A 22,225-nucleotide genomic window follows, 5' to 3' on the forward strand; every position below is an offset into this window, starting at 1 on the left:
CCAGTTTTAGGAAAATGGAGTCGCCATCTGTTTGTTTTCTGTTGGAGAAAACTATTTTCCCAAAACAGTGGATAAGGCTAGGGAAGGGAGCAAAATGGAGAAAGGGTATGGAATTTTTTAAAGAAAGGAAGACAGGCTGATGCAATGCAGCGTTTTAGCTGCAGTCAGGTTTTTTATTGTTGGTGTTTTCGTGTTTTTTGTTTTGATGAATATGCCTTTTCTCTTTGGAAGATCAAGGACAAACACCTATAGTCACAAAAATCAATTCATTCTGCAAAGTCTGAGTGGGCAGGAGAGATGATAGAATCCTCCGTGGAAAGGAATGAATGTTGCTATGGAAACCAGATGATCCTTTAGTGCGAGTCCCAAAGCGCTTGCCAGGCTGCCTAACCCTGCATATTAACATTGTGGGTCCAGAGAGCTGCTTGCAGTTCTTTGGAGAGGGATTATTCAGATATTGGTCTGATGAGCTTTTATGCATCTTGTGAAAAGGAAGTCCGAGTCTCCTGGGAAAGGCTGAGTTGCCTGAAATCTTAAGATACTAAAGGCCCACAAACCACAGCTCACTGGTCATGACAATACTCGTTATCTGCGATGGTTCTCAGGAGGGCTTCTGAGAAAAAGTGAAGGTTGTGTCTATGGTTTCTGGAGGGCTGTTTCTAGGGCAAGGAACATGTAAAGTAGGGCTCCTAGAGAAGAAGACATCTCTTGAGCAGAAGTGTGACCGGGATAGAGGGATAAAGGGGTGCCTGGCTGGCTCAGTCAGTAGACCATGCGATTCTTGATCTTGGGGTCATGAGTTCAGGCCCCATGTTGGGCATAGAGATTACTTAAGCTAAAAAAAAAAAAAAAAAAAAAAGAATAGAGGGATAAGTTTACTTGGGGGAGGGTGGTATGGGTATACAGTGTGACATTTAGACACTCTAAACTTAAATGTTTTCATGTGAGAATTAGATGAGATGATTATCATACTGTACCTAACACAGTCAGTACCTGATGCACACAGATACTAACTACCACTACCAAGAGTACTATACTAGTAACCCTATTAGCTAATTTTAAAGTCTAACTTAGAGAAAGAAAGCTATCTCCAAATGAGATGTTTTTCGGGGTGAAATGATCTCTGTTTCTCCCCAGAGCTCTTTCTACTTGCCATGCTGTACAAATAACATTATATTGATAAGAAATGTTTTCTTCTCTCTCTCTCTCTCTCTCTCTCTTTTTTTAAGATTCATTTACTTGAGAGAGCATGTGAGCGTGCGTGGCGGTGGGGAGGGGCAGAGGGAGAGGGAGAGAGAGAATCCTCAGCAGACTCCCCGCTGAGTGAGGAGCCTGAGACACAGGGTTCCCTCCCATGACCCTGAGATCATGACCTAAGCTGAAACCAAGAGTCGGATGCCTAACCGACAGCCACTTAGGTGCCCCAAGAGATGTTTTCTGTTAAGGAAAAAACCCCACTCAATCAACATCACCATACGCAATTCATTTATTGAGTCACCACAATTGAGCTTAATAAAACTTCGCTGAACAGTTACCATGATTTCAATTAAACCTTCTTCCTAATTGTGGGTTTTGTTTAAAAAAAAAAAAAAAAAGTTGAGTTTTGCATTATGAAATTAGTATTTTCTCTCAATCACTTAAAGAAAAAAATCACAACCCTGTCTCCTAAATACAGTCATTAGTAAGTTAGACCTGTTTTCTTCTAGCCCCTCTCCCATACATTCCCCATGCATATTATTATTAAAAAATATATGATGGGTGCCTGGCTGGCTCAGTTGGAAGAGCATGCGACTCTTGATCTTGGGGTTGTGAGTTCGAGCCCCGTGTTGGGTGTAGAGATTACTTAAAAAAATAACATCTTAAAAAACATTTTATATGTTTATATGTATAAAACATACATATAAACATATAAAACATAAATGTGTGTGTATATATATGTATATATAAACATGTCTCTGTGTGAATATGTGTATCTATATATGGCTGTAATCCTTCAACAATTGAGTGCCATGTGGGCAGGGACTTTGTTTTATTCATAGGCATCGTGATGCAGATCTTGGGAAAATAATGCACATTCTCAGGTCATCGAGGTGGAGGGATAAAGCCCCATTATTATCAGCTCCAACATTCCTTCTGTAGGGTACAAACAGTGGTAGGAAAAATCTTTTCCTTGCTATTTCATCCTTTTTTCAGGTTATGATGAATCCATTTAAGCAGCCTTCATAATTACTGGCAAAACAGTTTTGCATCTTTGACATGGAAGTCAGCAGAAGGACATGAATAGATCATTTGTAGTAGATGAAATAAAAATACTAGTAAACATTTGGGGACAAATAAGTAATCAAAGAAATGAAAATGAAACCAACATGAGATACTTTTTTTTCTTTGGTTATCAAATTAGCAAACAAAATACATTAAAAAGAGCTTACCAAACGATGAAGTAAGCACTGTTTTCACTTGGCAATGGGAAATGTACAAATGTACATTACCAAGTGAATGGGAAAATGTACATTTTGGGATGGGAATATACATTTGCATAGTCTACTCAGAAAACAATTTGGCAGTGGTGAGTCCACTTCTGGGGATTTTCCTGAGGAAAAAAAATAGCCAGGAATGCAGGGGGAAAAAAAAAAGTTCACTGAAACATTATTCATATAGAAAAACTTAAAAACAATCTAAATGTTGAACTCCATGAAAGTGATTAAATAAATCAGGGTATATCCATATAACGGAATATCACACAGCTTTCAGAAATGTTTAAATGCTAAGTAATGTGGAAAATGCTCAAATTAAAATGTTTACTGGAAAAAACCCAAAATTTTATGTATTCATAGTCTGAACTGTAACAGTGATTGCCTCTAAATGATAGAATGATGGGTGATTTTTTTTTTTTCTCTTCCCCCTCCTCTTTTTCGTCCACACTCTGGTGAGGAATGCCATTTTTCATGTATTTTAAGAAGTGACTTTGTAGGGGCGCCTGGGTGGCTCAGTTGGTTGGGCGTCTGTCTTCAGCTCAGGTCATGATCCTGGGGTCCTGGGATCGAGCCCACCTCTCTCTCCCTGCTTAGCAGGGAGCCTGCTTCCCCTTTTCCCTCTGAAACTCCTCCTGCTTGTTCTCTTTCTCTTTCTCCCTCAAATAAATAAGATCTTTTTTAAAAAAGTGACTTTGTATAATTTTTTTATAGTCAGAAAAACATTTTTTAAGGAGTCACATAGAAAAACCTCTTATATATTTACTGTCATATATACAATCACTGTGACTGGGAAAGAAAGTATGTGGTAAAGAGATTAAGACCTAAGCTTTTATCTCTGTTCGGCTACTTATTGTTCCTCTTTGTAGAATGGAAATTATAGTTTCTAACTCACAAGGCATTATGGTCATGCAGGTAAAGTCCTTGACATAGTTCACGGCACATGGTATGTGTTCAATCGGTGTTCATCTTTCCGATTATGTCAAGTACTATTTGCAGGAGTTGGTTACCTTTTTAGCTAACCAAGTTGGCTAACCGAGTTTAAGGGGTCTGGGTTATCCAGAGGGCTGTGATACTGGACATCTGAACGGTGCAGGTGGCTAGTATCTTACTCAACTGTTGAAAATCTGTTCAGAGGCAGGGCTGCAATTTAGCTTCAGCCTGAGCAGGAAACTTTCCTTAAGCCTCACTTCTGTGTCAATGTCTGGGTATTTCGCACACAGGTCACCGCCCCAAACTAGTTTCTACTTTTAGCTCAACCGCGGCAAATTTCCTTAAGTATCTCTAGGAACTCGGCCCCGCCCACATGCCCCCACCCGGTTGGTTCGAAAGCTCCCGGGGTTTGTTCAATCCTAGGGATTTTTCCGAGTTGATTGGCGGAGCAAATCGGAAATCCTTTGACTTTTCTGATTGGTCGCGTACGGCATTGGGGCGGGGCGTGTGGGAGTGTCTCGTCGGGACGCGGGGAGCTGTCATTGGAAGATGAACCCGGCATTTTCAGAGCTTCGTGCCGTCGCCTAGGTCGCGAGGGGCGGGCCTCCTCCCGACCAGGCTCTAATTCTCCTTTGCATTGGCCAGACGTAGCGTCACTCACGGAACTTCGAGGTCATTGGTACGAAAGCTCCAAGAGGCGGTGGATGATTGGTTGGTTGTGGTTCCCGCCTCCGCGCCAGTCGCCATTTTGCAGAGGGAGCCGAAATCCGAAAGGCAGTGGTGTGGGTAACGGCGCTGAGTGCGGCGGCAGGTGAGTCGCGGGCTGGGGAGAAGGGGCGGCAGCACGTAAGTCCTGGCTGGTTTTCCGCACCATCAGCGGGCGGGAAACCAGAGAGTGGCGGTTGGCCTGCGGAAAGGGGTTGGGCTCCCTGCCTCTTCTCCACCTTCTGTGGGGCCGGCGCTGTCGGGATTCCAGGGAAGCTTGGCGCGTGCACCCGTGGTCCTCCGCTCTCTCGAGGGCCGGCACCTCGAGGGGGAGCGGCTTGGCGGGCGGGCAGAAAAGGCGTTCGGGGCTCTTCCCGAGGACCCGGCGCGCGTGCCCGCCCGCCCGCCGCGCACGCCCCCTTGGCCACCCGCTCCCGTTAGTGCCCTGGGGGTCTCGCCGCCGTTCGTCCCTGATGGATAGTTGGTGCTTGTGGCAGGGAAGGGTGAGCGGGCCGAAGAGGCGCCAGGGTCGGGGACGTTTCTCCCCAGAGGGTGTCCACAGGCTCAGCGGGATTTGGGCACCTCTGGCAGATGAGTGGGAAGAAGAGGAAAAGAGAAGCAGCAGGGAAAAACCTAGGTGGTGTACTGTGTATAGTTGGGAGGGGGAATCGAGCAGGAGTATTTGCCTCAAAGGACATCTAAGTGGGAAGTACTCCCCCTTCCATTTCTAGCACGTTCCTTATAGTTTTTCTCATCTATGCGCTTTGTCTTTTTTCGGAAACAAAGACAAGGCATCTCTAGTTTTGTTGCCCAAAAAGATTTTGACTGCTGCAGTGCTCCGGACGTTTATATACTTTACATACAGACCTACTATGAATGGTTAAAACATTCATCATTCTTTGGTTGTAGCAGTTCACTTTTACTTCGTTTATATATGGGACAAATGCTCTGCTTTTCTCTGGTCGTAGAATGGAATGGTGTATGCTTGGACATCATCCATGTTAAGCCACCGTGGGAAACCGCTGAATTTCAGACGTGGGGCCTCTGGAATTTGGTGACCTCCCCTTTGAGATCACTAGGGTCCAGATGAATGAGAGGTTGGCTGTCCTTGTTGCATTTTCCCTCTGTTCTGCCGGGGAGTAAAGTTTTTCTTTGGTTAGCAGTTTATTTTATTTATTTTGGGGAGGGAGAGAGAGAATGCAGGCTCTTAAGAAAGCAGGCTCTACGCCCAGCGCAGAGCCCAATGACAGGCTGGATCTCACCACCCTGAGATCATGAGCTGAGCTGAAATCGAGAGTCTGGCACATAACCGGCTGAGCCACCCAGGCGTCCCTGGTTAGCAGTTTAAAAGGAAAATCGTAGTCTTTGGAACAAGGACTTTTTTTTTTATTTTTGAAGAATCTTTGTAGACTTTCAGGAGCTTGGTTAGAGGTGCAGACATAGGACTACTTTTAAGTCTTTAGAATGTCAGGCTCACACTTCAAATAGGCTGATGTGTTAAAAGACTGTAGAATAAATTTCTGCAAAGCTGGTCTGTCTTTACTATTGCCTTTCTTTTTTTTTTTTTTAAAGATTTTATTTATTTATTTGAGAGAGAGCACGTGAGAGGGGGACCCCGCTGAGCAGGGAGCCCGAGGCGGGACTCCATCCTGGGACTCCAGGATCATGACCTGAGCTGAAGGCAGTCGCTTAACCAACTGAGCCACCCAGGCGCCCGTTACTATTGCCTTTCTTTAAAATGTTGAACACTTACGCTGTTAGAAGTCAATATAGTGACTTTTGGGAGGTAATGACTGGGATGGGAGACAAGGAGATCTGGGTCGCTGGTAATCATCATTTTGATTGGTTCATGACATTTCATTGAACTGTTTGGTTATCATGTGTGTTTTTATCTGTATGGAAATTACATTTCAATAAAAAGTTAACAGAAATTGGTTGAGAGTCAGGTGATGGTCAACACTGGATGCTGTGGGACCTCCTCAGCTCTTGCCCTAGTCAGTTTCTCTGTTAGCAGTGTGGTGTCACAGTGCTGTATTTCCTCCCCTCCGAAATTGTTTTAGGTTCTTTTCTGGGTGTTGATGCTGTTTGCTAGCCAAAGGCAACAACTAAAGTTCTAAGAGATACTGATATTTAACCTGCCTTAAGGACTTCGCTTCACATCCCGTTAAATAAACTGGTTCTCTGCTTGAGTTCTCATTTCAAGAGAGTTTAGATATGTTTGTCTTGGCACTGCTTCCATACTTAGGCTGACTAAAGCCTGCTGCCATAGTGGTAGCATTGAGACTGTGTTTCCACTTACCCACTTGGATGCTGCAGTGGAAAAGAATTTTCTGGCAAGGCATCAAAAGGCTTAGTTGAATTTCCCTTAAAAACAAGACACACTACTCTTTCTTGGCCAAATTATACTTAAAATTGTTTAAATTTTTTACTAGGAGTCACCTCTAATAGAGCCTTGTGTTTTATGTATGGTGTTTCTATATCTCTGCAAAGAACAATTACTTGACTTGCCTTTCTTTTCATTCAGGTAACAGAATTCAGTCACAATGGGGAACGTTTTTGAAAAACTGTTTAAGAGTCTATTTGGGAAAAAAGAGATGCGGATTCTTATGGTGGGTTTGGATGCAGCTGGAAAAACCACCATCTTATATAAATTGAAACTGGGAGAGATTGTGACTACCATCCCTACAATAGGTATGTTCACGGCCTGTGACGAGACCAGTTTACAAGTTAGTATGTTACACATTTACATGCCTTTTATATTATTGAATACTTCTTTCTGAAAACCTTGTCTGCCCCAAGAGCGTAAACTTTTTGAGGCCCAAACTAGGTAATACAGAATTTCCTAATTGCTCCCTGGCACCTCTAGGACCATTGCTAGGTTTATGGGGCAATCAGAGGGACACATTTAGGATAAGCACAATTAACCTTATCTGCTTGGCAAAAAAGAAAAAGATAATGATTAAAACAGGGAGGGCGCAGGGGTCCCTGGCTGGCTCAGTTGGTAGAGCTTGCGACTCTTTTTTAAGATTTATTTATTCTAGAGAGAGAGCGAGAGTGAGCTAGCTTTGTTGGGGAAGAGCAGAGGGAAAGGGAGAGAAACCCAAGCCGACTTCACACTGAGTGCGGAGCCCAACGCAGGGCATCTCAGGACCCCAAGATCACAACCTGAGCTGAAACCAAGATTCCGATGCTTAACTGACTGAGCCACCTAGGTGCCCCAGAGCTTGCGACTCTTGATCTCGGGGTTTTGAGTTAGAGCCCCACTTTGGGTGTAGAGATTACTTAAAAATAAAAGCTTAAACAGACAACCAGGGAGGGCAGTTATGCCCTCTATTCCACTCAATTAGTGTGTGTCCCAGCCTAAGCCTGAGATGGGAGCTGGGAATCTGCTGTTGCCTCTTCAGCCCATCTTCCTTCCAGCTGGCCTTTCTAAGTGGAAGCATGTCCACAGGAAGTATGTTCCTAGGGTTTAAAGATGCAGTGTGATTTCCTTCACTCTGGCTCAAGCCAATTACTTGAGTTGGTGTCCAGCTGAAGAATCTGCTTTGTTCTAGTGCTGGAGGAGAACCTGGCAGTGGAGTTATTTCTGTGAACCAGTACTGTGTTTTGTGGGCCATTTGAGGATTTCACAAAGGCAGGTTGGATAGGACTTAATCTTTGCCTTAAAAACTGCCTCTAGATCCAAACTCCTGAGTGAGAATAGGCCCCACGGGATGGCATGTGAAGTCAGTAGTGTTCAGAATGTTGGATTAGTCACAGGAACCAAATGATCAACTTCCAACTTGGGCAGTAGTTTCAGAGATTACAACATTTGGAGAAGGAGGAAACCAGATGGAGAAAACGTTCACACCCACAATTTAAAAAATGTTATTAGTCCAAAATGAAAATAGCATAATTGCTTGGTTTTCTCCAATTATAAAAATTATTCATGCTTCCATAATGTTAGACATACAGCAAAACATAAACAAGTGTTAAAAACACTACTGTTAAGATTTTGGTGAATATCTTTGTAAAATCATATGCATTCTGTTTTCAAACTTTGCATTAAACAGTGTGTTTGGATCTCTTTCTATATTATTTCCTCTCTGTGGAATGCTTTCCTGCCTTTTTCCTTAGCTTCCTCCCCTTTTATGTAGCTAACACCAGCTCATTCTTTTGGTCTTAGTTTAAACATTATTTATCAGGGACACCTTTCCTAATAGCCTGGACTGGTTTTCCCCTGTTAAAAGTTTCCACAGTAACCGGAACTTCTTAATAATTCTCAACACATTTGCCATTGCTTGCCCACTTCTCTTCCTTCCAGCGGTGTGTAGATAAGGGCAGGAACCATGTCTGTCATTTTCACCATTGTTCCCAAGCCCCTGGCAGAATGCCTGGCACATAGTAGCTGTCCAGTAAATATTTGGTGAATGAATGGGATACCAGTCTTTTTTTTTTTTTTTTTTTTTTTAAGATTTTTTATTTATTTATTTGAGAGAGAGAGAGAATGAGAGAGAGCAAGCACATGAGAGGGGGGAGGGTCAGAGGGAGAAGCAGACTCCCTGCCGAGCAGGGAGCCCGATGCGGGACTCGATCCAGGGACTCCAGGATCATGACCTGAGCCGAAGGCAGTCGCTTAACCAACTGAGCCACCCAGGCGCCCATGACTGTATTTTTAATAAATTTCCATTGATGGTTGATTCAGTTATTTACAGTGGTTCTTTTTTTGCAAACACGAACTTTACTCCTTGTAGTAATTTCTGGAGGAAGAATTGTTAAAAGTAATGTACATTTAGGGATGCCTGGGTGGCTCAGTTGGTTAAGCGTCTACCTTCTGCTCGGGTCGTGATCCTGGGGTCCTGGGATTGAGTCCCACATTGGGCTCCTTGCTCAGTGGGGAGCCTGCTTCTCCCTCTGCCTGCCGCTCCCCCCTGCTTGTTCTCTCTCTCTCTCTCAGAAATAAGTAAATAAACCAAACCAAAACAGAGAAACCTAATGTACATTTAGGGGCACATGGCTGGCTCAGTCCATAGAGCATGTGACTCTTGATCTCGGGGTCGTAAATTCAAGCCCCATATTGGGCACAGAATTTACTTAAAAAAAAAAAACAAAAAACCCTTACGTACATTTAAAATGTGAGTACACATTGCCAAACTTCTCTCCAAAAAAGTTGTGTCACCAACTATTAAAAAGTGTTCATCTCCAGGGAATTTGCCAATCTGATGGGGAGGGAAAAAAAACCACTGATTTTTATTGGAATTTCTTTTACTGTAAGTGAATATATTCAAACATCCATTGGCCATTTGTATTTGTTCTGTACTCAATTTTATTTATTTATTTAGTTTTTAAGCTTTTACTTATTTATTTGAGAGAGAGCATGTGTGCGCATGACAGGGGAGGAGTAGCAAAAGGGGGAGAGAGAATCTCAAGCAGACTCCCCGCTGAGCACAGAGCCCAATGTGAGGCTTAATCCCACAGCCCTGAGATCACAACCTGAGCAGAAATCAAGAGTCGGACGCTTAACCAACTGAACCACACGGGTGCCCCTTATTTATTTATTTTTTAAGTAGTCTCCATGCCCAATGTGGGGCTTGAATTCACGCTGGGTGGCCCTTATTTATTTTTTAAGTAATCTCCATGCCCGATGTGGGGCTTGAACTCACAACCCTGAGATTAAGAGTTGTGTGCTCTACCATCTGAGCCAGCCAGGCACTCCAGTCTATGACTTGATTTTAATTTGGTTCTACTGTTTTTTTTCTTTTTGTTGGCATGTTTATATGTCTCTTAACAATTTGAAGGAGGACATCATGGGTCAGAGACAACTCTTGTCATGTGTTAGTTTTCTAGTCAATTGTCTTTCAACCTCATTTTTTCTGTTTTGCCATATAGAATTTTAGGTAGTCAAATTTACCAATTTTTTTTTTTTAAGATTTTATTTATTTATTTGAGAGAGAGAGAATGTACAAGGGAGGGAAAGGGACAAGCTGACTCTGCGCTGATTGTGGAGCCCAACACGGGGCTTGATCGCATAACCCCGAGCATGACCTGAGCTGAAATCAAGCCGGACGCTTAACTGACTGAGCCACCCAGGTGCCCCATCCATGCTGATATTAAATGCCTTCTTTATCATATACTAAGTTTTCATGGGTGTGTGTGTGTTTTTCTGGGCAACTCCCTGTTGTAGTCATTTGAACTTAATTATTTCACGTGTTACTGAGTTTTGATAATATCTTTAAAAATAATTTATCTGTTTTCAGAGAGTTCCTGGTTATGTTTACTTGCTTATTTTTCCAGGTTACATTTAAGATCATTTTGCTAAGTTTCCTACCCTACCTCCCTTCCCTCATCACTTTAGGATTAGAATGGCATTGAATTTATACATTTATTTAGCAAGAATTGAGATTGCTGCAATGTAGTGAGTGCCCCTCGCTAAAACAAGGCATGACTCAAAGTGAGATATGGAAAGTGAGCAGGCCCAGGTTGTGGTGGACCTTGACAGTCATGTTTGGGATTTGGGTGTGGGAAGCCAAGGAGAGATTAGTTTTTTTTCCCTTATTTTAAATATTTCAGTCAAGCATAAATGTGTAGCGAAGTGATATGACCACATAATGTGTTTTGAGAGTTTTGATTGGAAAATGGTAAGTGGACGGAGAGAGGAAGAGTAGCTGCAGATAGTTAGGTCGCTTCAATAATTGAGGCTACAGTCTCTTGGGTTAGGGTGACTATTAGATATTTAGGAGGTTGAATTGATAAGATTTGATAATGAGATGTTTAGGGGTGAGAGTGTTGGGAGTGTCAGGGATGCCTCCCAGATTTCCGGCTTGCGGGATGAAGTCAGTACAGGGGTAACTAGTAGAGGAGGGGCAGGGATCTTTTTTTGTTTGTTTGTTTTTAAGTAGCTCCTTTCCCAGCTTGGAGCAAAATGTGGGGCTTGAACTCATGACCCTGAGATGAAAACCTGAGCTGAGATCAAGAGTCAGACATTCAACCAACTGAGCCACCTAGGGACCCCTAGAGGGGTGGGGATCTTATGTTCAGTTTTGACATAATGCCTTATTGGAGCCTTTGAGACATCTAATCAAAGATGTTGGATAGAAGGTTAGATTATGAGCCTGAAGCTTAGGAGATCTGGGATGGGATAATGTAAATTTGAGAGTTGTTAGCACAAAGGTGGTAATGAAGCCCCATGAGTGAATGAGATTACCTCTTGGGGCTGTGGAAAGAGGAGAATGAATGGGGCAGGACAGAATCATAGGAACTCCATCACTTAAGGATCAATCAAATGTGGTTGAGCTCACTGAGTAGACCAAGAAGGTTCAGCCATAGAAATACAATGAAAATGGGAAACCAGGGAAGAGTTTCAAGAAGGGAATGAGCAGTAGTGTCAGATATAAAATCAAATTATGCAAGAACTGAAGAGCATCTGTTGGATTTATTGATGTGATCGTTGCTCACCTTGGCAAGGCCAGCTATGTAACATGGTGAAGCAGAAGGTGTTCTTGGGTGAGAGGTGACACAATGGGTGCAGTGAATGTAACTAAGCTTCTTAGAGAAGTTTGGCTTTGATGGGGAAAATAGAGGGTGATAGCAGGTGAAGAAGCGGAGTCAAGGAAGGGCTTTTTTGAAAGATGTGAACACTTAAGCATGCTGAGAATAGGTTGGAGACTTCAGAGAGGTCCAGACTGTATAGGTGGATGGAATCAGCATTGGATAGATGCCCCCTTCTCTTCTAAGAGGGAGAGAAAAAAGTGTGGGTACAGATGTAGGTCGGTTTCTATGCTGTGTGGTGGGAGGTGGAAGTCAGTCTCATTAATGGCTTCTGTTTGCTCTGAAGTACGCTGTAAGATCTGGGAGAAAGAGGGGACGTGTGAGGTTGGAGAGAGTAGAGAAGGTTGGAGACACTGGTCATGATGAATAGAAGAGCAGAGCTGACTAACATAGTCTGTTTTGTAAGCTATAGATCTTTTTTCTTTCTTCTTTCTTTTTTTTTTAAGTAAGCGCAATGTGGGGCTTGAACTCAAGACCCCGAGATCAAGAGTTGCATCTCAACTCATTGAGATGCAACTCTTGATGAGGCTGAGCCAGCCAGGTGCCCCCTGTGAGCTAAAGATCTGTGACTAGCAAGTTGCTTTGTAAATTAAAAGTAGTGTCCAAATATTAGCTGAAATTCATTTGAATTGTTCAACAAGTCTTCATTAAAATTTTTCTTCATCTTCCCAATTTAGGCTTCAATGTGGAAACAGTAGAATATAAAAATATCAGCTTCACGGTCTGGGATGTTGGTGGCCAGGACAAAATCAGACCTTTGTGGCGACATTATTTCCAGAACACCCAAGGTAAAGATTGTCCAGTCTATGGCCTTGGACCCATTTGTATTAAATGTGTCTAAAGATGGATGCTTGAAGCAAAACTTTGTGTTCTGCTTTATTTGGACTGTCAGTCATTCCTTCTCTTCTGATGACCCGCTTACACTTACTGGGGAGGTTTCTTTTTGGAAAATGGTCCCTGCCTTCCTAGAAAAAGTACTTGGGCATTAATGCCCTACATAGAAAACTGCTTTTAATGCAGACTAGTTAAAAAATGGCTATCCTGGTGAATTTTGTCTTTTGGTTAATTGAGAGCTGTATGTGCCTCAGACGAAGTACCAGGTTTTGGAGAATTTTAGTTTAGTATACTCTTTTAAACTCATTGAGAATATCTAAAAATCATGCCACTGGTGAGAAAGAGATGAACAAGCCTGGCTGGAACCCCAAATACCAGCATCTTGTGTGGCCACGGTCCCTCCCTGCTGCCTTGCTATTCTAGAAGTGCGTGAATCAACACGCATATACCAGATCATTACCTTATTTCCTTATCACTAGTTTCTGGGTTTTTATTTATTTATTTATGATTATTATTATTATTTTTTAAATATTTTATTTATTTATTTGTCAGATAGAGCTAGCACAAGCAGGGAGAGCAGCAGGCAGAGGGAGAAGCAGGGTCCCTGCTGAGCAAGGAGCCCAGTGCAGGACTTGGTCCCAGGACCCTGGGATCATGATCTGAGCTGTATTTCTCTGAAATACAGTGTATGTAACAAAGGCAGAAAAAGTGTTTAATTCTTTCCCTTTATTGATCTTCAGACAAACAACTTGATACCCTAGCAACTTCCATGATGACTCTTAGATTTTTCTATCTTTGTGTTTCAGTCCACTGCAGACAGTACTTTAGATACCCGGAGTGTTTGTTTATCTTGGCTTGGCACTTGCCATTTTGGCCAGACTGTCGCAGTTCCTTATTACTTAATAAAATGAGAAAGCATGGGTTTGAACCACAGCTCTGCTATGAAACCTTGGGAAAGTTTGTCTTTTCTCTCTGTTTCCTTATCTTTAAAATGGAGGTAGTACCTGCTGTGTTGGATCATTTGGCTTAAATGAGACTGATTTTGTAAAATGCTTAGTTCTGTGGTTGGAAGGTAGGCACTCAGATAGGAGCCTTTATTAGTCTGGGTTCTCCAGAGGAAACAGAACCAATAGGATGGATGGAGATATATATATATATACATATATATATGTATACCAGATTAATTATGAGGAATTGGCTCACATGGTTATAGAGCCTGAGCAGTCCCAGGATCTACATTTGGCAAGTAGGGGAACCGGGAGAGCCAAAGGTGGAAGATCCAGTCCAAGGGCAGAAGACCAGGTCCAGGATGGTCAGGCAGAGACTTCACTCCTCTTGTGCTCTTTTCAGGCCTTCAGTGGATTGGAGAGCACCCCCCCTCCGCCCCCCCGCCCCATGCTGGGAAAGACAGTCTGCTTTACTCAGTCTACTGATTTAAACGTTATTAACCTCAGCTAGAAACACCCTCACAGACACACCCAGAATAACGTTTGACCAAATGTCTGGGCACCCTGTGGCCCCGGTCAAGTTGACACGTAAAATTAACCATCACCAAACCCAAATTGTGAGAGGTTTTACTTCCTCATTCTCTGGCAGGAGTCCTTTTGCCTGCTCGATGTAGAGTCACATTCAGTCACCAAGTTGAAATGCCTTTTTGTTTTCAATCTTCTATTCATAACAAGCCCAATTTTATGGAACTTCAGTAACTTGCTGTGATGGAGGCCACCTGGCTATGATCTAGGGCCCTAGGGTGGGCCAGTTAGGCTCTTTGTGAAACTACAAATGGGGACTCTTTGAAGAATGGATTTGCTCTCTGTGATGGGTTCAGACATCTCAGCCAGGAGTAGCCTTGGATGCTGCCCCTGTTTCTCCTGCCAGCTTCTCAAAGGTCAAGCGGTCTTTTTTAATTTAAAAATTTTTCATCAGTATTGAGTATGACAGACTTAATGATAGCTTTTATCTCTCCATTAAGACACTTAACTGTGTGTTCACTTAGGCTCACTTGTATAGATTGAAATTTGAACTGTTTATGTGATTCCTTAGTTGATTATATTATATAGAGTGCATAAAATGGTCTATTAGTTCTCACTTGGAAAGATTTTTCTCCTTGATTGTAGGTTCAGTTATTTTAATTCGTTAAATGGCAATACATGTATATGGTTCAAAATTCCGAAAGATAGAAGAGTATATAAATGTACAGCCAGGGCTCTTCCTATTGGCTGAACCCACCAGGAAGTGAGAGGGTGACCAGTCAGCCCTGGGGCAGACAGCGGGTAGGGGAATGCGTAAATGTACAATTAGAGCTACACGAAACAAGTTGAACCTCTCTTTATGGCATAGCTCTTTAGATATGTAAAGATAGCTGTCAGTCCCTCCAATGAGTCTTTTCTCTCGGTAAAATATCCCTAGTATATCAGTTCTTTTTCATCTGACATGGTATCTCATTCCTTTGCCATCCTAGTCTTTCTTTGAATCCTTCCAGTTTGCCTGTGTTTTAGAGTGTGGGGTCCAGCAGCGACCACGTAATAGTCGCAGGATGTTCTGATTGTCGGATGATGGAGGAGGCTTTCTCTCGCTCATGTCCTAGAAACTGAGCTGCCATCACTGCTCTTGATACAGCCTAGGAGCAAATCAGTTCTGGCAGCTGCTTCACATTTTTGTCGCACAGAGGGCTTATTGTCAGCTAACCACCTGGTTCTTACTATCATTATTGCCTCAGGGAGTACTGCTGAGAGGGTCTTCCCTGTTCTGTATTTGTGTGTATGTTGGATTTCCCCCTGTGGAATGCTCTGGAGATCGTCTTGCCCTACCGCTCCCTCCATCCAGTGTGGTAGCAGCCAGGTCTGTGCAGGGGGCAGCCGGCTTGGTTTAGACTCTTGCTTCCTGGGGATTTCTCCGATGCTGTCTAGTATGGGGTCCTGCAAAGCTTTCCCGACACCCAGCTTCCTGGAGTTGGGCCAGACTTCACAGGTTAGGGGCACAAGACTCCCTCCCTTCAGATACCTGCTGAAAATGTGGGGGGGTTCCCAGAACATTGTCCTTTCCCTGTGGCATCAGGACGCACCACCTCCAGCACCCTGATGCGTGACGTCTGCAGGGTGTTGCCAACCAGGGATGCTTATCTGAACTTTGATGTCCCTGGTTTTTATTGGGACTTCGTTATGTAAACAGGATGTAGAAGTGAAGTGATTAAGCATGAACCTGGGGAAGGCCTGGATGCTTCTGAAGATAAGCTGGTGCAGTGTGTGCACGGCAGGCTCTCGTAACTCTGGAGAGTACATGTCCTTCCTTAGCTGATTGCTTTCAGTGAAACCATACGCCTAAGTCGGGAGAAGCTGTAAGGACATAGAAACCTCTTGTCCTTTCCAGATTTGGATCACCAACATGCTTGTGATTTCTTTCCAGGTCTGATTTTTGTGGTCGACAGTAATGACAGAGAGCGAGTCAATGAAGCCCGAGAAGAATTAACGAGAATGTTAGCAGAAGATGAGCTCAGAGATGCAGTCTTATTGGTGTTTGTAAATAAACAGGTATATTATTGGCTTTCTGAGTACTGGGACCGAAATTGCTGCCAGATACTCACTTAAAAATACAGATACTTAAATTAGATGTCTGCCTCCCTCTCTCTAGCCCCTACCATAACCTTTCCCTCCACCTTTTTTTTTTTTTTTAAGTAAGCTCTAGGCCCAACATGGGGCTTGAACTCACAACCCCGAGATCAAGAGTAGCATGTCCTACCGACTAAGCCAGCCAAGCGCCCCCCTCCTCCTCCTTTTTAGCTTATGTCTTCTGTTCATTCACTCAACAAATATGAATTGAGCATCTACTAAGATCCAGGCATTGTTTTAGGTATTGGTGACATAGCAGTGAGCAGCAAGATAGACAAAAATCCCTGTGTTCATGGAGTTTCCATTCTAGTGGCAGGAGAGTCAGTCAGTAAGTAATATGTAATGTGTCTGCTGGAAGTGTGGTAGAGGAAGGTAAGCAGAGGAAGGGGGCAGGTTGGATGTGGGAAAGGGCCAGAATGCCTCCATGATGAGATGACATCTGAGCAGACCTGAAGGCCAGCAGGAAGGGAGCTGAGTGGGGCTAGGAAAAGCACGGCTGCCAGCGCAGCTGGAACAGAGGGGGCAGGGGCGGTGAGGGCGGAGATGGTTGCATCATATAGGGTCTGTTGTCAAGGAAGAGAAGGGGCTTTTACATAAATGTAGTGGAAAGCAGTAAAGGAAGAGTGGGAGGAAGGCCAAGTGTAGAGCCGTCCCATCTTGGGATTCAAAGAGGAATGAAGCTGGGAAAAGAAGGTAGCATCGTGGAATGAGGTAGAGTCGTGGAATGCACCAGCCTGAGATGATTTCAGTCAGGTAGTGATGTGTTTTCCTTCCACTTTCTCTTTCATGAATACATTCGTTACGCGATTGAGCTCATGCTCTTCTGACAGGGCTGCATCCTGTTTTGTCACTTCACATTTATCGAAGGCATTTTCTCTTGCCCTCCAGCTCTTTGTAAACATGATTTTCTTTTATATTTTATTTTATTTTATTTTATTATTATATTTTTTAAATAGGCTCCACACCCAGCATGAGCCAAATGCAGGGCTTGAACTCATGACCCTGTTCTGAGATCAAGACATAAGCTGATCGGGACCAACTGAGCTACCCAGGCGTCCCTGTAAACATGATTTTAAATGGTGGCTGGACCGTCATTCGCTCAGTCTTTACCCTACCGTTAGGTTCGATGCCAGTCCTGAATTTCACTCATGAACATAATGGACTTTCAAAAAGATAATTACACTTGTTCTTTTTAATTATAAAAGCAGAACATGCTCATGGTGTAAATCTGGCAGCAGTTTAGAATACCAAGTGAAATATTCTTGCCTCACTCTTCAGGGTAAAATAATATTGTTAAATTTCTTCTGTCCTTTTTCAGAGATACAACTTTCTATGCCTGTATAAGCAGTTATATGATTGCATTCATATTTACGTTCTGGAGATCCACCTGCTTTTTCACTTAGCATATTTTGATGTCATTCCATATCAATATCTCTAGATATACCTTAGTATGTGCCAGGCACGGTTCTAGGAACTTGGAATATATCAGAGGACAAGATAGAAATTCCTGCTCTTGTAAAGCTTGTGTTCTAGTTGGAGACAGATAATAAGTCATCAACATAGCAAATAAGTCAGTTTTATAGTACAGTAACGTGTGGTGAGTGCTGCATTTGAAAAGATGAAGCAGGACCATTAGGGAGGGGTCCTGGGGGCTCGGGTCCCGAGGGCCTTGCAGACCACCGGGAGGACTCCAGTTCTTCCCCCTGAAAGAGATGGATCTGCTGCAGGGTTTTGAAAGAATGACTTGCTCTGACTTTCACTGGCTTGAACATAGACCTGAAGGGAACAAGCACACAAGCAAGGAGACCAATTCAGAAGTTTTGTCCGTACCCCAAGTTAGAAACAGCGGTGGGATCGGGTGGGTAGCCATGGAGGTGGTGAGAAGTGGTCCGATCCTGCATCTGTTTTCATGGCAGAGCCAGTGGGTTTTCCCGATGTGGAGTTGGGAGGTCAGAGAGAGAGAGAAATTGAGGATCAGCTGAGCTAAGACTGTGACTAAAGTTTTGGGAGAAGAGCGTTATTTCATTATACAAATGCATCATTATAAACTGACTTTTTTTTTTTTTTTTGAATTTGCTTTTTCAAGGATCTTCCCAATGCGATGAACGCAGCAGAAATAACAGACAAGCTCGGCTTACATTCCCTCCGCCAGAGAAACTGGTACATTCAGGCCACTTGTGCCACCAGTGGAGATGGGCTTTATGAAGGCCTGGACTGGCTCTCCAACCAGCTCAAAACGCAGAAGTGATTGGAAGCGCTCCATTCCCCATGCATTGTGGCAAAGTCAGCTGGCCTCTTCTGTGTGCGTGTGTGCGTGTGAGGAGCCGAGGATGGGTGTGTGGCTGGGAGTGGGAGCAGCGTTCTCACACCGTGCCTTAGACGTGCTATAAGAAAACCAGGCTTACATTTGAAGAAAAACCAGTGTTACACTTTAAATGCTACCTTCCATTTCAGGAGTTTCGAGGGTCAGCTTAGGAGGTGATGGAGGGGTCCAGAGGGCTTTCCTGGTGCACGACCTTCCTAAAGGCCCTGGGGGTGGGCAGGAGGAGGAGAGCTGGCGTGGGGCCCGAGTGGAGCTGTGCCGTCCTGGGTCTGGCGGCTCTGCCTGCCTGGGGTCCTGTTAGACTTTGGTGGCCTTTTGAAAAAGAGGAAGGGCCTGTCATTCTTCCCCATCACTGCCAGAGCTAGCAACTCACTTTTCAGTGCTTTAAAGCAAACGATCCTCAAGAAAAAAAGATTCCTGCTTGCTGCAGGGTTGAAGTTCAGCTTTGAACTTTTCCCTTAAGTTATGTTCTTCCTGGTTTAATGTGCTTTATTTAAAGGAACTCGAGATCTTTTTCATTAGAGTATCAAGACTCCATTAACACTAGAAAATCATCCAGGCCTTCCCTCATGCTAGTTCCTTCCCGTTTGCCTCTTATAAGCCAAATGGAGACCATTTGGGTTAAGTAACCCAGTGTGAGGCCAAGACTCTTCACTGGGGCCACACAGTCAAGCGAAGGGCTGGGTTATGGAAGCGAGCTGAGGGTTGGAAGGGAGGTGAGGGTCGTGTTTGTGTCCTTGTATCACCACCTCGGGTTTCAGGCTCCTGAGACTGCTGCTCCCACTTCTCTGCTCTGTGCTGAATGTTCTATGCTCGAAGCAGGAGGTTCACTCCTGGGATGGAATCGTCACCAGGTTCAGTTGTCTCCGTTCGACTTGCGGTTTTGGTTAGTTGTTCCCAGAACCACACACCTGTGAGTTCTGAGAGTGAGAGAGGATCGAGAGGTTCATTTTGGAGACGAAATTCCCGGCAACCCCTGTTATTGCCCCTGAGTTGGTGCTAAATTTTGCTATGAAAAATGTCTAACCCCGACCGCTCTCCACGGTGCTGACTCCCTCTTCTGGGTGGCAATAACGTTCTATGTGGAGACGTGCTTTATGTTGTCTTCAAAATATTTATAGAAATGGCCTGGGGATGAGCTCGGTTTCACGCGGTAGCCTAGAGCTCGTTTGTGCAAACAGCTGTCGGCCAGATGTGTACCTACGCGCTTCCCCTAGTTCACCTTTGAAAATTCCTTTTTCAAGAAAAATGTTTATTTAAATTACAGAGGAGGGGAATGTAAGGTGAATTTTAACAAAAGTAAACCTTGTTTATTGATGATAATGAAGTTGGTATTACTAGGAAAAAGTTTCATACCATGATACATGTGGGGTGTAATGTTTTTCTTTAAAATGTTGACTTGAAAGAATGTTCACTGCAATACTGGCATCCAAGTCCAGATTTAGTTTTTAACCATGGAGTAATTCCTGAGAAATATGTAGGTTGTATGCCTCAAATTGGCAGGGACTGTGTCTTACACTTTTGTATTTATACTTAGTACAGTGTACCTAGTACAGTGCTAGGCCTCATTAAACAATTGTTGATTGGTTGGACAATAAAGAACTTGCTTTGGAAGGAGGAGAGGACAGCCATGTGCTTCTCAATGTCTTGAATGACTTTAGAATTCCTTTTCCCCTCCATCTTTTTTTTTTTTTTTTAAGATTTTATTTATTTATTTGACCGATAGTGACAGCAGGAACACAAGCAGGGGGAGTGGGAGAGGGAGAAGCTGGCTTCCCGCTGAGCAGGGAGCCCGATGCAGGGCTCGATCCCCGGACCCTGGGATCATGACCTGAGCCGAAGGCAGACGCTTAACGACTGAGCCACCCAGGCGCCCCTCCCCTCCATCTTGGCAGACTTATTTTATGCCTTTACCAATACTCCTCACTGACAGTTTTCCTGGCGCATTCAGCTGTGGTCTTCTAGGATTTAGGGCTGCTGATTAGGGGTAAGTGGGGCCACCTCAGTGTAGTTACTTTGAACTTTGGACTTGGGTCCCTGAATGCCATGTTGACATCCCAGCTGTGTCCCTTACTAGCTGCTGGCCTCAGGCCATTTACTCCTAGCTTCTGTATCTCTGAGCCTCAGTCTGCTTAATGTTAAATGGGGATAATAATACCTGCCTAATAGGGTTGTGCAGATTCAGTGTCTCAGACCTTTGCACACCTTGCTCTGGGGTTTCCCTGGGAATATCTTGATGTCTAAGTGTGAACAGCAGTGCTGGCCGCAAACTGATGAACATTATTTATAGGAGAAGGGAAGTGGGATGGTGGGGGGAGGGGGGCTACATTTAATCTCTCTCTTGCTCTATTTACCTTCTAATCCTGCTGAGTGCTCTGTCCTTTTCTAACCATGGAGAATGCTAATGAGACCAGCCAGGATGCTTGTTCAACAAGCACATTGCTGTGTCCTACCCTCACCTGTTCCTCTTCCTTTTTTAAGTATTTATTTAGGTATGTATGTATGTTAAAGTTTTGTGGTTTCTAGTATATGCAACCACAACTACTAATTTTCAACAACCCCAAAAGAAACTCTGGATCCATTAGCATCCATTCCCCATTCTTCCCTTCCCCCAGCCCCCCGGCAACCACTAATCTACTTTCTGTTTCTTTGGATTTGCCTATTCTGGGCTGGTGAGGGGTCTGGGGAGCTAGTGGGAACTTCAGGGAGTGCTGAGGTGCTGTTGGCCTGACCACGCTCCAGCCAGAGGCATCAGTCTGAGATCCAGATGAGGCAGAACCCCAGGGAAAGACTGCCCCTTAGGGACCATGGCGTTTATTAGCTTGAGAGGGAATGCGGTGCCGCCAGTAATTACGTGGGACACGGCAGAAAGTGGGTTGTGTGGTCACCTATAGAATGGTAAGAGCTCTGAACCTGGAATCAAAGTCCGAAGCTGAAATTAAAGCTCTGCCCATTCACTAGTTGGATTCGGTTGGGCTACTCAACCCCTGACCCTCCATTTCCTCCTGGAAATGGAAGTTCCCAGGCTGACCTGGGATACAACAGCTCTGTGTGAATACCAACAATATGGGGTAATGTAGGGGTTCTGTGAGTCAGTTCTATAGACTGTGGGTCCTGTGGTTAGATCTATTTTAAATAATGTCTTAACAGAGCTGGGAATATTTCCATGTGAGTTGCTCAGCACAGGAGGGTTGAAGTTTCAAGTGAAGTGAGGTAGGACACCTAGAAGTGACCGGAGACCTTTGCCCACAGGTCTGATGGAGGTTGTCAAACGGTACACAGAAAATCTGATGATGCGTTGTGGAGATGAAATTTTTTTCCCTTTGAAAATTTTGATACTCACCTCACCTTTTTTGGTAGCAGCTTTGTAGAGATATAATTCACATACTCTACAGTTCACCCATTTAAAAGTTTACAATCAGTGGTTTTTAGTATACTCAGATCTGTGCGACCATTACCACAATTTTAGAACATCTTTCTTATCCTGAAAAGAAACCCCGTACCATTTAGCATTCACCTCCCATCTCTCTCAGATGCCCCCCCCCCCGCCCCAGTTCTAGGCAACCACTAATCACTCATTGGTCTTTCTGTCTCTAGACTTGTCAGAGATGCTTTTTTTTTTTTTTTTAAAGATTTTATTTATTTATCTGACAGAGACACAGCGAGAGAGGGAACACAAGCAGGGGGAGTGGGAGAGGGAGAAGCAGGCTTCCCGCTGAGCAGGGAGCCTGATGCGGGGCTCGATCCCAGGATCCCGGGATCATGACTTGAGCCGAAGGCAGATGCTTAACGACTGAGCCACCCAGGCGCCCCTCAGAGATGCT

At 44.0% G+C, this 22,225-nt stretch overlaps 1 protein-coding gene across 1 annotated transcript; it reads left to right on the forward strand.

The window, feature by feature from the left end:
* The first annotated feature begins 4,128 nt into the window (after window positions 1–4,128).
* LOC118542691 (ADP-ribosylation factor 2) lies at window positions 4,129–20,019 on the forward strand. Its single transcript, XM_036103123.2, has 5 exons — window positions 4,129–4,215; window positions 6,634–6,800; window positions 12,314–12,424; window positions 15,876–16,000; window positions 18,165–20,019. The coding sequence occupies exons 2-5, from the start codon at window positions 6,653–6,655 to the stop codon at window positions 18,324–18,326; spliced, it is 546 nt and encodes a 181-aa protein (XP_035959016.1). The 5' UTR covers window positions 4,129–4,215; window positions 6,634–6,652; the 3' UTR covers window positions 18,327–20,019.
* The last annotated feature ends 2,206 nt before the right edge of the window (window positions 20,020–22,225 follow it).

The sequence above is a fragment of the Halichoerus grypus genome, chromosome 2, assembly GCF_964656455.1.
Source record: "Halichoerus grypus chromosome 2, mHalGry1.hap1.1, whole genome shotgun sequence".
NCBI lineage: Eukaryota > Metazoa > Chordata > Mammalia > Carnivora > Phocidae > Halichoerus > Halichoerus grypus.

Coding starts and splice junctions, on each gene's coding strand:
- LOC118542691 (XM_036103123.2), top strand. CDS start 6,653: ATGGGGAACGTTTTTGAAAAACTGTTTAAGAGTCTATTTGGGAAAAAA. Junction 6,801..12,313: donor GACTACCATCCCTACAATAG/GTATGTTCACGG, acceptor TTCCCAATTTAG/GCTTCAATGTGGAAACAGTA. Junction 12,425..15,875: donor TTATTTCCAGAACACCCAAG/GTAAAGATTGTC, acceptor ATTTCTTTCCAG/GTCTGATTTTTGTGGTCGAC.